Raw genomic sequence first — 16,128 nt, forward strand, 5'->3', positions numbered from 1 at the left:
TCGTGGGATTCAGGCTTGGTCCAGGTTTGTCGCTCTGGCTAAACAAATCTAAAAAGATTAGATTACATTCCTTATTGTCCATCAAGAGGAAATGTGTTGCCACATTCCATACAGTGCACATGCACCAGTACAACAAAATAGGTACATAAATACATACAGATACAGTACATCTGTAATTCACAATGTAATTCTGTAATTCATGCACACCTAGTGTGTGCTGTACTTGTGCTCATAAGCGGTGCACACACATACACATGCACACAGAAACAGACACAGAGACAGACACATTTACTGTGGTTTGGAATTCAAGCACCGCATGTAAATAAAGGAGGAAGTGATTGTGGCCAGCGTTCAAAGTGCATTTCCCTCTTCATGCTCAAAGTTGAATGTTTTCCACCGGAGCACGTTAGAAACACTCACCGTGGAGCCAGGGTTTAATGGCTTCCCCCTGGGGGGGAGTGTAGCCCAGGTCTTCAACAGGATGTGTTGCCGTGGATACAAAAATGGGTCAGAAGCAATCTCCGCACAGAGACCCTTCCACCTGGCAGCTATTGGGCTTGATCGCATCAGGCAAACAGTGCAACTGCTGCATGTAATGTATGTGTGCATATTAATAGAGTCCCCAAAAAGAATAGGGTGACCACTGGTTTCAGTTTTTACATTACATTAATGGCATTTGGCAGACACTCTTATCCAAAGCGACTTACAGTTGATTAGACTAAGCAGGAGACAATCCTCCCCTGCAGCAATGCAGGGTACGGCCTTGCTCAAGGCGGTGCAGATCTTATTGTGGCTACGCTGGGATTCAAACCACCGACCTTGTGTGTCCCAGTCATTTATCTTAACCATTACGCTACAGGCCCCCCCCAGTTTCTTAGGTACAAAGCTTTAAGTCTCCAACCAGGGAAATAAGGCAAGGCTTCTCCCGTGCCTCTGTCAAATGAGAGTCATTGTGGATGAGGCCAAGCTTGTGCGATAGAATCTTTTCCACATACCGGGGGCTGATGTGTCCGTCTATATAGGTCAGCAGATCAGCGTCACGCTTCACACAGGTGCATCGTTAATGTAAACCGCGTCACCGTGGATAACCGCATCAAACGTGTGGTCCAGCGAGAGAATTTAATTTACACTGCAGCCAACTGCACGTTAAAATGGAGCGAGTGGTGTCTCGGTGGCGCAGCCTGTAGAGCACTGACCGCATGCTCATTGCGAGCCGCGACGACAACGGTTCGGATCCGACCGTCTGACATTTGTCGCGTGTCTTCCCCCTCTCTCTCGCTCCCATTCTTCCTGTCTCTCTATACTGTATACTGTCCAATAAAGCTGAAAAAGGCCAAAAAAATATCTTTAAAAAAAAAATGGAGGGAGTAACTCCACTGAAACTCAGCCAGCAACCTCTAACCGTTCATCATGCCGTGGACTCCGTGGGTTCACTTTTCACAACACCATGCAGTGTAGGACACGTCTGACTGTGAAATCCCTCTTCCTCTTTCTGGAAAGGGGCATATCAGCTGAGAGGAGATCTTGCAATGCAATGAGCTTGAAATGAAGCAAGCCTTTGAGAAACAGGGCATGGGAAAGCGAAGAGAAAAACAAGCTCTTCTTGCGCGGGGGTATCTCAGGTGAAATGACACGTTTCACTGAAAATAAAATAAGGCTTTTAAGGAACAAGCTTTTGGCAAAGATTCTCCCAAATTATACATTTGAATGTGATAGGAGGTACTGGTCTCTTCAGCAGCTTACCAGTGCTTGACCCAAAAGTAAATGACTGTGAAGACATTACATTAATGGCATTTGGCAGATGCTCTTATCCAGAGCAACGTACAGTTGATGAGACAATCCTCCCCTGGAGCAATGCAGGGGAGGATTGCTCAAGGGCCCAATGGCTGTGCGGATCTTATTGTGGCTACACCAGGATTAGAACCACCGACCTTGTGTGTCCCAGTCCTTTACCTCAACCACTATGCTACAGACATGTCGCCACACCGATTGTACATTAGGACAGGAACAACCCCCAGATGTCCATGAGGTAAAACAGTTGGGGCTCTCATTCATTCGCATCAGAATGGCAATAGCAAGACCTCTTCAATTCCATAACCTTTCAGAGGCCTTCTGCTCTATTTTGATAGTTTGATAGTAGGGGGCGACATGGCTCAGGCGGTAAGAGCAGTCGTCTGGCAGTCGGAGGGTTGCCGGTTTGATCCCCCCGCCTGGGCTGTGTTGAAGTGTCCCTGAGCAAGACACCTAACCCCTAAATGCTCCTGATGAGCTGGCTGGTGCCTTGCATGGCAGCCAATTGCTGTTGGTGTGTGAGTGTGTGTATGAATGGGTGAATGAGAAGCATCAATTGTACAGTGCTTTGGATAAAGGCGCTATGTAAATGCCAACAATTTAGTATGGAAAGACAGTGGCCTAGATTTTCTAAGCAAGGGCTTAGAAATCCTGGTATGTTGTGGAGGCTTTGTTACGAAGGGACGCATTTCCTTCTATTTTTCTCGATATAGTGCGGTGACCTGTATAGAGAAAAATTTAAGGAAATGCATTCCAACCACTGATGTTCTATATTCGGTTATTGATACTGAAAGTGAACTGCATGTAGTTACTAATACATTTACCCTCGTCCGGCACGATGAAGACATTTTTTAATGACATTTTTTGAGGAAGTCAAGATTTTTTTACACACATGACGTTGGTATTGTTTCTTGTTAACACTACAAATACACTAATAAGGAAGTTTATTATGTGTTGCATTTCCTTCCCACGTATCCATCCATCCATCCATTATCTTAACCTGCTTATCCTGAACAGGGTCACAGGGGGGGCTGGAGCCTATCCCAGCATACATTGGGCGAAAGGCAGGAATACACCCTGGACAGGTCGCCAGTCCATCACAGGGCACACACACCATTCACTCACACACTCACACACTCACACACTCACACACTCACACACTCACAGCCAATTTGGACTCTTCAATCAGCCTAACCTGCATGTCTTTGGACTGTGGGAGGAAACCCACGCAAACATGGGGAGAACATGCAAACTCCGCACAGAGAGGCCCCAGCCGACTGGGATTCGAACCCAGGACCTCCTTGCTGTGAGGTGGCAGTGCTACCCACTGCACCATCCGTGCTGCCCTCTTCCCACGTATGCCCCATTGAAATAAATGTGAACAGTGAAAAGTTAATTAAAATAGGAATATTTTTGAATTAAGAGCGCATTGGGCATTCAATAAAACAGCACACAAAATGGATGCCATGGCTACAGTTCAACCAAATCTTCACCAAAGGTCTCATTTAGCTTTCACACATCAGGCGTCACACCCCTGGGAGGGAGAAGTGGCAGTTCTGGGTTTTCACCACTGACACAAAAACAATTAATAAATAACAAATAAGCAATAATAAATCAAATAAATTATTTATTTTTGTGTATTATTCTCTCACCTCCAGATGGAAGATCACAGGTGCATAATCCATTATTACTTAGTCTACTATATACTCAGAGCATGTTTGTATTTATTATATTATTTAAAATACAGTATTTAAAACTGTTATTCAGTGTTTCCTGTCTGTTTTAAACAAATTGCCAATATCAATGCCAAATCAAAGGTTTTGACACCAATCGACGTCTATTGCATTTGCAAATCTACAGATTCTCTCCTCAAAGGCCTTTTGGGTTTGTGAGCAAAGTGCACCGTGCTAGAGCAGACAGGGCAATGCCAGTGTACATATTGGCCCATCGTGCTGAACGTAACACGTGTAACCTAGTGCACACACGATGACGCAGTATCTGAAGGATAACACATGAACGCCGTGACAGTGGCTTTGCAAGAGACAAAGAAAACGCATCAGGGACCTGTAGATTATTTTAGTAAAACATAAAGTCTTTGGAGTTTTAATTTGTGGTTTGCTATACATACAGCTGTCAAACGCCACATTTTAATAGCCCTGTTGGTTTAACAGGCAGTCTATTCCTGATAATGAAGGAGAAATAACACAGGTGGTATTATCATGGGAGTACAGGTAAAAATAAAAGTTTCTGATTTGGTGGATGTTGATTATGTTCAGGGGTTATGAATGCACGGCCACAAATTCAGAATCAGGGCACACATTTTTTAGTAAAAACTCAATATAAAAACTCATTTTCATTTCCATTTTATTCATCAGAAAAAATATAAGTATTTATTCACTGTAGCCGAAAAAAATAAAACAGTCAATACGAAGTCAAGATGTTAAACATCTGTACAGGAGATGCAAGCAGATAAGCACGGGGGGAGCATTGCACTGCATACACGTTTTGGAATGCCTACTGCATCTGGACCACTGGGCATGGATCTCTTCCATATACTTCAGTTTTTATGGTTTTGCACACCACGTCGAAAGTCATTGATTAGCTAAAGACTTTCATACACTTTGTTCCAAGAGCTTTAATTAGCTGCCAACTGAAAGGACACCACAAACGCCCACACAACAAGCGAGAGTGTGGGCCAAAACAACAAGACGATGGAGATGTCAAACACAGAATCTTGCAGTGGATGAAAACAACTTGAGGAATCCTAGAGAGTAAACCGCCTTACAGCAACCGGACGTGACAATATCCTAATTTTATATGCAACAAAATGTAACAAAGTTGGAAAAATTTTGCCCCACTGTCCAATGAAAGTCCAATGCAGATGATAGACAAAAACAAATTAATCCTCCAGCTGATTGGGTGTTTTTTTTGTTTTTTTTTCCCCCACCCTGAGAGAATAACACACAGAACAGCATTCTTCCTCTCTGGAGTTTATTTCCCATACAGACAGTATACATGAAAGATTAATTTAAATAAGTTATGACAGCCGATACAAAGCAGACGGACAGACGGTGGAAAGGGGGGGGGCGGGGCGTGGGGGGGACGGGGGGGGGTCAGGCGCAGGCTGAGATGGGCTGGCTCAGACCACTGAAGTAGGACTTCTCCCGGTCGCTCATCAGCTGGAAGTGCAGCGGCTGCCGGCAGAAGTTGCACTCCGCGGACGAGTGGGGCTGCAGCTCCAGGCCCACCTCCTTCCAGGTCTGCACCAGCGTTTCTGCGTGGAGAGAGTCACAACAGGCCTTCAGCTTCCCCGCACGTTACGTTACGTTACGTTACATTACATTACATTACATTACATTACAGGACGGCCAGTAGCGTAGTCCGAGAGCCAACACTGAAGGCACAAAACGTAAGGTTTCCACCGGTTTTAAGGTGAAATGATATTGTGAGCAGAGAACTGCCTCACTCTCTCTCCAGTTTTCCCCCTGAGATGTACACAGGCATCAGCTTACCCCCCCCCCCAGCCTCTATTATCAGTCAGCACACTAAACCAATTATCTGGAGCCTGGTCCCCGGTTCCCCGAGGGACAGCCTGTAAATGTGGTTATCTGGTCAGATCTGGGAAGCCTTTGACGGACGAGAAGGTCCCAGAAGTCTTTCTTCTTCAATTTAAGGGGAGGGGACTTTCTTTGGCGGGGTGGGGCAGTTGGCTCACAGGCATTGTACTTGGAAACATGCCTGGCTTTGTCAATGTTTCAGTTGATTCATCTCGGTTGTAATGAAACAGTTCAAATGTTTAACTACGCCAGACAATAATCTCCCAGAGCGACCGAATTAGCTCACACCGCTAAAATCCTGCCACAAACACGGCAGCTCACGATACCCACCGACAAAGTAGTTCATCATCTGTGGGGTGTGGTGGGGGGTGGGGGCGATGCGGAGGAGCTCGTCGCCCCGGGCAACCGTGGGGTAGTTGATGGCCTGGACGTAGACGTTGTGCTTGCTCATCATGAGGTCACACACCTGCGTGTTCTTCGCCGCGTCTGAGACCTGCGGGAGGGGGAGGGAGGGCAAAGTTAACAACCGCGCCCAGAAACGGTTCACACCGACCCTTTCCTTGTGCACTCCATTCTAATAAAGAAAAGATTAACAGCAGCCCCACCCACACTCAGAACAAACACACGGTTTACACCACCCTGCCCTCTGCCCTGCTAAAAGGACAAAAAAAAAAAAAAAAAACCCAACATAGTTCACACAACACAGCTCTGGCCCCTGCATGCCACCAATGAATGCTGTGGCAGTGGGAAGTGTACTGGCCCTGATGAGAATGATGTGGATAGGGGAGTGGGAAGTGTACTGACCCTGATGGGAATGATGTGGCAGTGGGAAGTGTACTGACCCTGATGGGAATGATGTGGCTGGGGCAGTGGGAAGTGCACTGACCCTGATGGGAATGCTGTGGCAATGGGAATTGTACTGACCCAGATGGGAATGCTGTGGCAGTGGGAAGTGTACTGACCCTGATGGGAATGATGTGGCTGGGGCAGTGGGAAGTGTACTGACCCTGATGGGAATGCTGTGGCAATGGGAATTGTACTGACCCTGATGGGAATGCTGTGGCAGTGGGAAGTGTACTGACCCTGATGGGAATGCTGTGGCAGTGGGAAGTGTACTGACCCTGATGGGAATGCTGTGGCAGTGGGAAGTGTACTGACCCGGATGGGAATGATGTGGCTGGGGCAGTGGGAAGTGTACTGACCCCGATGGGAATGCTGGGGCAGTGGGAAGTGTACTGACCCGGATGGGAATGATGTGGCTGGGGCAGTGGACGACGGGCAGGCCCGAGTCCATGAGCATCTGGCGGAGAAGCTTGACGTTGCGCTGGTGCTTGCGGCGGAGTGCGCGGCCCTCCTCGCTCTTCAGCGTCGCCACGGAGACCCGCGCGCCCGCCAGCAGCATGGGCGGCAGCGAGGTGGTGAAGATGAAGCCGGCGGCGTAGGAGCGCACCGTGTCCACCAGGGCGGCGGTGCTGGCGATGTAGCCCCCCACGCAGCCGAAGGCTTTGCCTGAAACGCAGAGGAAAAAGCTTGTTCACACCCGTGCAGTGTGTAATCCAACTCCCCCGCAGACGTGAGGACGGAGAGCCAAAAGGCTTTTCAGGGCTGGACAGCGCTCAACATTTCCCTTCCTGGCACAATGCTGCCATCAACATCACTGTCCACAGCCAGTAGTCATTACCCACGATGCACTGACCCCATCTTTAACTGTTTTTTAAGCAGCCATAACTGAATATCTGCCATTTTGTTTTATACACTGTGTCAGGCAAACGCTTAAAACATGTTACATTTCTGCATGCACGATTTTACATCATGGAGTGTACTCCTAAACAACGCCCTTGACAAAATAAATTATGCACAACTTCTAAATAGAAACCATTGCATCTTGAATAATAAGTAATGTTTTCTTTAAATGGACGTGGAAGCAGCTGAGCCTGACAGAAGCTTCAACCTTTCATTGGAGGCAAAATGCCAGTTCAACAAGACCGTTTCCTAGCAACAGGTGAACAGCCTCCGTCCCTGGCCGCCTTAAGTTACAATGCAGGACCTGGCCTATTTTCTTTCAGCGGGAATCTTATTACAGCGGACAAAGCATCCAAGCCAGCAAAACAACAATCTCAAAGAAATTGCATTATCCCTGAGCTTGAATAGCCGTTAACCATCGGTGGCCTGGAGCACGTACGCGCGAGTCCTTACCGAGAGTGCCGGAGATGATGTCCATCTTCTGCATGACCCCGTCGCGGTCTCCGATCCCGCCGCCTCTCGCCCCGTACAGCCCGACCGCGTGCACCTCGTCCACGAATGTGATGGCGCCGAATTCGTGGGCCACGTCACACATCTCCTCCAGCGGACACACGGCACCTTCGACAAGAGACGCACACTTAAGCTCCTATTCACAGGCCTTACCAAACCGGTATCCCCACAGGCTAATGCAGCACACTTAAGCTCCTATTCACAGGCCTTACGAAACCTGTATCGCACAGGCTCGTGACCTTATGAAACAACAACGTCATTGTACAACAGTGGCGCTTAAGAACTTGTGGCAGCTTCTCCAACACGCACCACCGCGTTTCGGACAAAACAACAAAACCAAAACCCTCACAGACCGAGGCCCCGCTCACCATCCATGGAGTGCACGGTCTCGAACGCCACGATCTTGGGAACCGAAGGATCAGACGTCTGCAGCAGCTCTCGTAGGTGACCCACGTCGTTGTGCCGGAAGACGAACTTCTTCGCCCCGCTGTTCCTGATGCCCTGAATCATTGAGGCGTGGTTCCCAGCATCGGAGTAGATCTCACATCCTGTTGAAAAATGAGTAACGTTAACACTTCAGAACATATCTCTCTCTCACACACACACACACACACACACACACACACACACACCTCAGAGGAGTGGTAGAACAATCATTACCATCAATATTGTTACATCAAAACAGGCTCAGGAGGGGCATACGCACTAAAAAACTAAATTTGCTTTAAAATGCGATCGACACACTCCAGCTTGGTTGAAGAGGTTACCTGGCAGCATCTTGGCCAGGGTGAAGAGGGTGGAGTCGTTGGCCACGAAGCAGGAGGTGAAGAGCAGCGCCGCGTCTTTGTTGTGCAGGTCCGCCAACTCGTGCTCCAGCTCCACGTGAAACTTGCTGGTGCCGGAGATGTTCCGGGTGCCTCCCGCTCCTGAGCCGTGCTTCCGTAAAGTGTCCCTGGGCGGGAAAAGAAAAACAACAACATTCCCGTCAGAACAGGCAGGGAAGAGAAGGGAAAAGGTTTTTTTTTTTTTTTTTTTTTATCCATCTCCTTGAATCCTCCTCGTCTTATCATCATATTACATTAATGGCATCTTATCCTGAGCAACATACAGTTGATTTAGACTAAGCAGGAGACAATCCACCCCTGGAGCAATGCAGGGTTAAGGGCCTTGCTTAAGGGCCCAACGGCGTATTGTGGCTACACCGGGGATCGAACCAGCGACCTTCCCAGTCATGCACCTTAACCGCTACGCTACAGGCCGCCCAACACTCACATTATCGTGTGGATGACCCGCGGGTGTCGGCTCATGCCCAGGTAGTCGTTGCTGCACCACACCGACACGTCGCGCTTGGTGGTCAGCGTTTCCGTGTAGTCATCCGCCATGGGGAACGTGGTCGCCCGCCTGTTCACGGTCTTAAACACGCGGTACGTGTGGTCGTTCTTCTTGGCCTCGATCTTCTTCTCAAAGAACTTGTCGTAGTGGAAGTTTGAAACCGCTGCAAGAGAGAAGTGGAAGATACTTCAGTTTTTTTCATGAAAACCCGGTCATCGCATATGAAAGCGTCAGAAATCTGCCACTAGACATAATGCAATATAGTTTATATTAAGAGGCGTGTCACAACGAATAGCTTTGTAAAAGAAATCTTTTATAAATTTTTAACTGAATTCTGTGAATCAACCATGTGCTATCCACCGCACCGCATCCACGATTTAACGTGCAAGTCGTCCTGAACGGGTAGACTGCAAATGGGGGTTAAGACGGGACAGTGGCATTGCAGGACTTACATTTGGGCATGTTCTCCTGCAGCAGATGGGACACCCTGGCGGGCCGCTGCTTCAGCAGGTTCTTCAGGAGGCTTTTGGGGTCCTCTCCATCAGCCTTGGTGATGTCCACCATGGGAGGGGTCGCCGAGCGCTCTGGGTCAAAGGAGGACACCACAATCATTTCTCAAATACAGAACTTGAATTTTTTTTTTTGTTTTTCTGACTTTTCCCCTTTTTCTCCCAATTTAGTAGCCAATTGTACTCGCCTCTATTCCAATCAGAGTTAGTGTTAAGATACACCGCCCACACCCCGGGCCGAGGAAGAGCTCTCTCTAAACGTGTCCGTGGTTCCCAGGCGTCCGAGGTGCTTATTGTGCAGCAATCAGCCAACCCTGCCAAGACCCTCCCTCTGGAGCCGCGAGCCAATTATGCCGCTCCATGTGAGCCGGGCCAAACTTAGCTTTTGGCTGGACCGGGAATCGAACCCCGGTCCTCAGTGTGTAACCGCAAGTCATCTTGCAGCATCTTAGCCTGTTGCTATTTATTGCCAAACACCGCGTGACTCGATGTGGAATTAGCCCAAATGCTTGTGCAGATAGAGGAAGTAGTCAGAGAGGGGCGTGGAAGCAGGAACGGCTAGGTTTACATTTTTACTTTCCAGTAATTTAGCAGGCGCTAGTGCGTAGGTTCTACCACACGTTAAAATCACACCCAAGAATGCTCACCTTTGCGGAGTGCGTCCATCTCCTGAACATCCTCCTGCAGCTCCAAACTGGCCTCACGCACCACGCTGCTGTTCTTCTGCCCCATCTCTGCCACCAGGAAGGGGCACTTGGAGGCCATGGCCTGGCCGGGGGGGGGCACGGGGTGGCCGAGGGGCAGCTTCGGCAACGGTTTGGGCTCTGAAATTAAAACCCAAATTAGGACAACGGCACGAAAACCACAGACGGACAACCCACAGAGTTCACGAAAGGAGGAAAACGTCAGGCAGGAGGGGCGCTCCCCGACGTTAAAGAGGGCGCGGGACTCACCCTCGCCGGCGGGGCTGGTGGAGCTGGTGTCCGCAGCCTTCTGGCAGCTGGCGGCAGAGGTGGAGAGCGCGCGGGCGAAGGGGCGGGAGGCCAGGTCCATCATGACCGGGCACTTCTGCGCGTACACCACCAGGGACTGGCGGGCCTGCTGCAGGAAGGCCGGGGGCACGCGGGACAGGAACGGGCAGCGACGTATGATGGTGTCCATCCTCGATCGATTCTCCAAAATCTGAAAAATGGGTACATCGCCGCGAGCCGTTAAATATTTGCCATTGCTTTCTCCTGCCACATCAAACAAAGCTCCAGGAATGATTAAATCCGCCCCGTGTCTGACGTGAACGGAGCTGGTGCCAACAAGTCTAATGAGATTCGTGGAACAAAAGGGGGAAAGGAAAGACTACTTCGGTGACCTCTTTTTGCCTGGCCACTTCAGGTGCCCATTTCCCCCCATTAGATCACAAACATCAACTTAAATAATTGGACGTTATCATTTTTTTTGCAACCAATATTTAAGCCAATCGTTATTCTGGGGGAAAATAAAACTAACACCCACCTGACTGATCAAAGAACTAAATGCCAATAACAGATTTAGGGCTGCTTTGCCATATTCTGCCAGTTCAAATGTTTCCAATTATGGTATACAGAGAGTTCTTTAAAACTAACAATAATAATTGAAAATCACTGTAAAAAATGTTTTACAAAAGGACTGGAGAGTACAATAAGCAGTGAGCGCAATAGAACCAAAACAATGTTTTCTTAAAGGTTTAAGTAGTTCAAACGTCAGCTGCTAGTGACATCGGAAAACCATAACAACCAGCGAATGTCCTTAAGAAATCTTGCACTTCCCAGGGGGAAATGGAAATATACCACTACTTTTTGTCACTATATTTCAAAATTAGGCCAAATCTTCTGGAATATATACTTGCAATGCTTGCAAAACAGACGTATTATCAGTAACATTGTACAACTAAATGCACTGCTAAAGCGTCAAAGCTGGCATTTTGACATTCATAAGATTAAATGTTTTTAAATGGTTTTAAAGACATGAGCGCTCCTGAAATCAGAGTAGACTGTTGCCGTCCATAATATGTTCCTTCAGAATGGCCATGTTGAAACGTAAAATTAAGGCACGATTTAACCTAAATTTGAATGCAAATAAACGTACAAAGTTAACGTTGCACATTATAACCAAGTTACCAACACACAAGTCCCCCCTGGATCTGATACGTTGTACAGCTCAACTGGAAGCGGGGGCATTTTGTACTCGGTTCGCCGAGTTAATGTTAAATCTTGCGGAAATAAAATCGACAATCAGCAAGGACAATGTTCGTAATTAACGTTAACAATTACAAACATTCAATACGGTTGGCGACCAAACTCATGCTCGCATTTAACAAGGGTCAAGTTAGTTCGCAAGAACTGCGGACGTCAATTCAGAAGCTACGTCACATGTACCAGGTCACACCAGGTTACACAATATACAGTATATCTCGGTAGTCATTTTACGCAATAACAGGAGTAAACGTATGGGAAATATGGTAGAAATGAGTTTAGGAGTTCACAATGGTAGCGGGGGGGAAAAATCTAGCTAGCTATCTAGCTAACGAGACAACATCTAACGTCTAGATTGTTTGGCCATCAACCATTAGCTATAAATTCAACAAATCACTAGGCTAAAACGGCTAACGTTAGATTAGAAGTTAGAACCGCCAATTGTACAGCTAGCTAACGTCAACGTTTTCAGCAAAATAATGAACGAGTATCAGTGCAACGTTACAATAACGTTAACCAATAGCTAATTGACAGCAAGCAAACTTCACACAACAGGGTATGGATAATATGAGCTAGCCAACTACGTAGAAAGCTATAGAAATTATTATTAGCCAACATTCGTAGCTAACCAAGTTAACGTTACTAACATTCACTTGTTAAATTCAGTACGCTACTATAAACTAGAAAACGTTAGCTACGTGGGAATGCGGTGGTCTGGATAAGAACGATTTTTCACTTGACCAGCTAACCTTAGCCAGCACCACCTTGGCCAACCCAGCGAAAAACTGCCTGAACCGGCACGAACACCGTCATCACCCGACAGAAGCCGGTCAAACGAGCTAACGTTAGAAATAACAGAAAATCAAGTCAATAGCTACAGATAAAAAACATAATTGTTGCAAGTTATCATAACTAGTAAACTGCTATAATAACATTCACATTCCCCTAAAAATGAAAGGTTTTTAAATAACTCGCATATGCTTGCTAGGCGTAGGCTAAAGCATTAGCACAAGTTGCTAACGAGTTGACCGTCTCCAAATTACGTTAGCCTACTTTGCAAGCCTAGCCTAGTAATGCATTTTACACGTTCAACTGATTTTATTTTTTCCTCACCTCGTGATCCTTTGTATTTTCACTTGGGGTAGCTTCGGTGTGGCTGTAATGTACCAAAAGTGAGTCTAAAGTGCTTTTTATGAACAAACTACTTTGCTGATGTTTATCGTTATCCTTCACTGAGGACGAACGAAAGGACAAGCCCATGCAGTCGGTTTTAAACGATCTATATCTGCATAATCTCGCGAGAGACTTGGACCTACGTCAAACCCCACTCCACTTCCGTGTTTCCCGTCAAGGTACCAGGAAAAAAATCTAGTGCTCCCTGGGTTTTCAGATCAGTAGCTAGTAATTTACATTTTAAATTGAGAAAAACGAAAACCTGAATGTATGAGATAATTAAATTAGATGTACTCAACAGTTTCATATTTGTCAAATGATACATTTGTACTTAAATGTGTTTTTTTATTTTTTTATTATACTATTGAGATGCTGTCATCATATACAGTGGGGCGAATTTGGGCACCCCTGGTTTAAATGTCTGTTACAATGAATCTGTATGTGATCGAAAGCAAACCTGAACTCTAAATGGAGTTAAACATGTGACCTTCCTGCAAATATTAAAGCAAGATTGGTTTATTTTTACTCTTTTATAAATTATTCAAAAAAGGAAAAGGGCCCTATGCAAAAATTTGGGAATCCTTTTGACTTATTCTTTGTTGCTTTTAAAAAAGATGATTACAAAAGCACAGGTGATTTACTCATTAGGGCTTCAATGAGTCAGGTGAGTATCATTCCAGGGCTGAACTTTTTATTCCGAATTACAACCATGGGTTCCTCTAAATACTTGTCCAAGGATTTCAGAATGAAATCCATTGTCAGAATATTATTTGAAAATGGGAGATAAATGGAACAGTTGAAGTCAAGGCAAGGTCAGGAAGAAGGAAAGATTTCAGATAGAATGGCCCAAGACCTGGTGAGAAATGCTCAGAAGAACCCACACATCACTGCAAAGGAGCTGCAAACACAGGTCTAGCTGTTCACAAGACAACAATACAACATATTTTAAACAACAAAGGCCTACATGAAAGATTTTCCAGAAAGAATGACCACAACACAAAATTAAGCGTTTGAAGTATGCAAAAGAAAACATTGAGAAGCTTTTTGGCCATTATGCTTTTGGGCTGGGGGCACAGGAAATAGTGGGAGGAATAATGGATTCCACAAAATATCAAGAAATTCTAATGTTGGCTGATGTTAAAAGGTGAGTCCAGACATTGAAGTTGAAGAGAGGTTGGGTATGTCAGCAAGACAATGATCCAAAGCATAACTCGAAATCAACCAAGTATTTCCAGGAAAGACAAAGGTTTTGGAATGGCCACCACAGTCCCCAGACTTGAATATTATTGAAAATCTGTGGAGAGATCTCAAACATGCTGTAGAGATCTCAAAAAATATTTCTGAGCTAGGTGTTCCGTCAGGAAGAATGGGGAAAAATTCCAAAAGCGGGAATTGAAAGACTTTTACAGGAAGCTACAGGAAGTGTTTACAAGCAGTTATAGTTGCCCAAGGTGGAGTTACAAAGTACTAACTGACAGGGCTCCAAAACCTTTGTCCAAGGCCTTTTATTTATTTATTTATTACTGTGAAACTGTAAAAAAATAAATTAAAATAAAAAAATAAAAAAAAGTAATCTTGCTTTAAAATTTTAAGAAATGCTTAATGTTGTACCATTTCGAGGTCAGGTTCACTTCCGTTCACTTAGATATTAATTGTAAAAGGCTCTTTGACCAGGAATGCCCACATTTTTTAACACTACTGTACAGAATCATCTTCACGAGTACACATCAGAATATTGATGAAATATGAATATGTCCTTACATGACATGAGATGTATTCTGCCCCCACAGAACTCTATATTCTGTGCCTCCCACCCAATGTTTATCCTTCAGTCCTCAACAATAAAAAGCCTGACACTTTCACAATGCATTTTTTTTTCTCCAAATTATCTAGTCTAGGGTATGGGTATGTCTTCCAGATGGCCGGGAATGGGAAAGACTATATCGTAACACTGTCACTCATGTGTCTCAAACATAGTCCTGTTAATAGTGTCAGCTATTCATATGCATTATTCGATATCCTTATGACTATGCTATCAAGATATCAAACAAGGCAAATTGAATGCATAAATGGACAGTGATATAGGTTAATAGTCCTCCATTGCTTCCCACTGCAGTCAGGAGTCATAGCAGATACTCTGTCCATATACGGACTCAGACTGGGGACTCTCCCCTTCAGATTGCACCATGGCATTCCTTTTGGATAATGTTACACGGTATATAACATTGTTCTGTTATTTTAAGGCTTGGGTAATCTGTATCGTGGTACTTTCTTTTGCTATAATGACAATGGCTAGAAACAATGGCAGCTTTTTCCCAGCTTCCAGACTGTGTGACTTCTACAGTGGGCCTCCTCTGCCTGCCACGTCCATGTTCACAGGCATTACCTCAAGACATTAGTAAAACTTCAATTAAAGGACAACGCTCAACATTCACTCACTCCAGCTAGAATGAACATTGCATATTCAGTGAGAGCTCAAGTGTAGAATTTGGGATGGGACGGTGGAGAACTGATGCACACGATTGAGCAGCCCGTGCGGCTGAAACGCATTAGTTTGTGGTTTAGGTGCGCCCCCTGGTGAATATTTCCAGAATTTCCAGGCCTAATTTCCAGAATTTTAAAAGGGCATTTTTTTGATGACTGGAGACGCTCATGTCAGTCAGAATTAAAATGGGTACCTCAAACGCGAGGATTTTTCTTTTTCTTTTGGTAAACACCGACATGCATTAATCTTGGTTAGAGGCAGAAGACATGGAAATACCACTGTTTTTATAAAAATGTCCTCTGCAGTAGACTTCCTTACTGTTTGTCAATATTAATGAAAAATGTTATCACAATATGCTATATACCCATTTTTGGTGTTTTGAGAAAAGGACCGATTTGCGTTACTACAAATGGGACTAAAATCCTACATTTTGAGCTGTTAGACACTGTGATGCTGGGCTGGGGGAGGCCACAGATCATGTGGTGACAGCACAAAATGTTGGCTAATTTCAGTAAGTTACTGTTAGCTAGCTAGCTAACGTACGTGCCAAAGCGGTGGTCTGGATAAAAACGATTTTTCACTTGACCAGCTAACCTTTGCTAGCAGCGCCTATGCCAAACAGCGATATAATTATGACGATTATTCTTTAAAAGTATCCGGATCTCAAAGACCGCAAGGCATAGACTTACCAAATCTGTTCAATAGCTTGTAAATAAATGTCCCTCATTACCCAGTCACCAAAACCCATCCATAATGACCACATGGTGGCACTATAGTGAAATTTATAAAGCTTTGGCAAGCAT

General features: G+C 45.5%; 1 protein-coding gene across 1 annotated transcript; it reads right to left on the reverse strand.

Moving 5' to 3' along the window:
• Positions 1-4,138: 4,138 nt before the first annotated feature.
• alas1 (aminolevulinate, delta-, synthase 1) lies at positions 4,139-12,938 on the reverse strand. The gene is made up of 11 exons (XM_061220346.1): positions 12,781-12,938; positions 10,396-10,624; positions 10,090-10,266; positions 9,386-9,517; positions 8,874-9,096; positions 8,369-8,553; positions 7,970-8,149; positions 7,545-7,709; positions 6,589-6,857; positions 5,679-5,841; positions 4,139-5,065 (listed from the first exon to the last, which is right to left on the reverse strand). Exons 1-11 carry the CDS (start codon positions 12,925-12,927, stop codon positions 4,905-4,907), a joined length of 2,031 nt encoding a protein of 676 aa, XP_061076330.1. The 5' UTR covers positions 12,928-12,938; the 3' UTR covers positions 4,139-4,904.
• Positions 12,939-16,128: the final 3,190 nt, after the last annotated feature.

Source organism: Conger conger, chromosome 14 (genome assembly GCF_963514075.1).
Source record: "Conger conger chromosome 14, fConCon1.1, whole genome shotgun sequence".
Classification (NCBI taxonomy): Eukaryota; Metazoa; Chordata; class Actinopteri; order Anguilliformes; family Congridae; genus Conger; species Conger conger.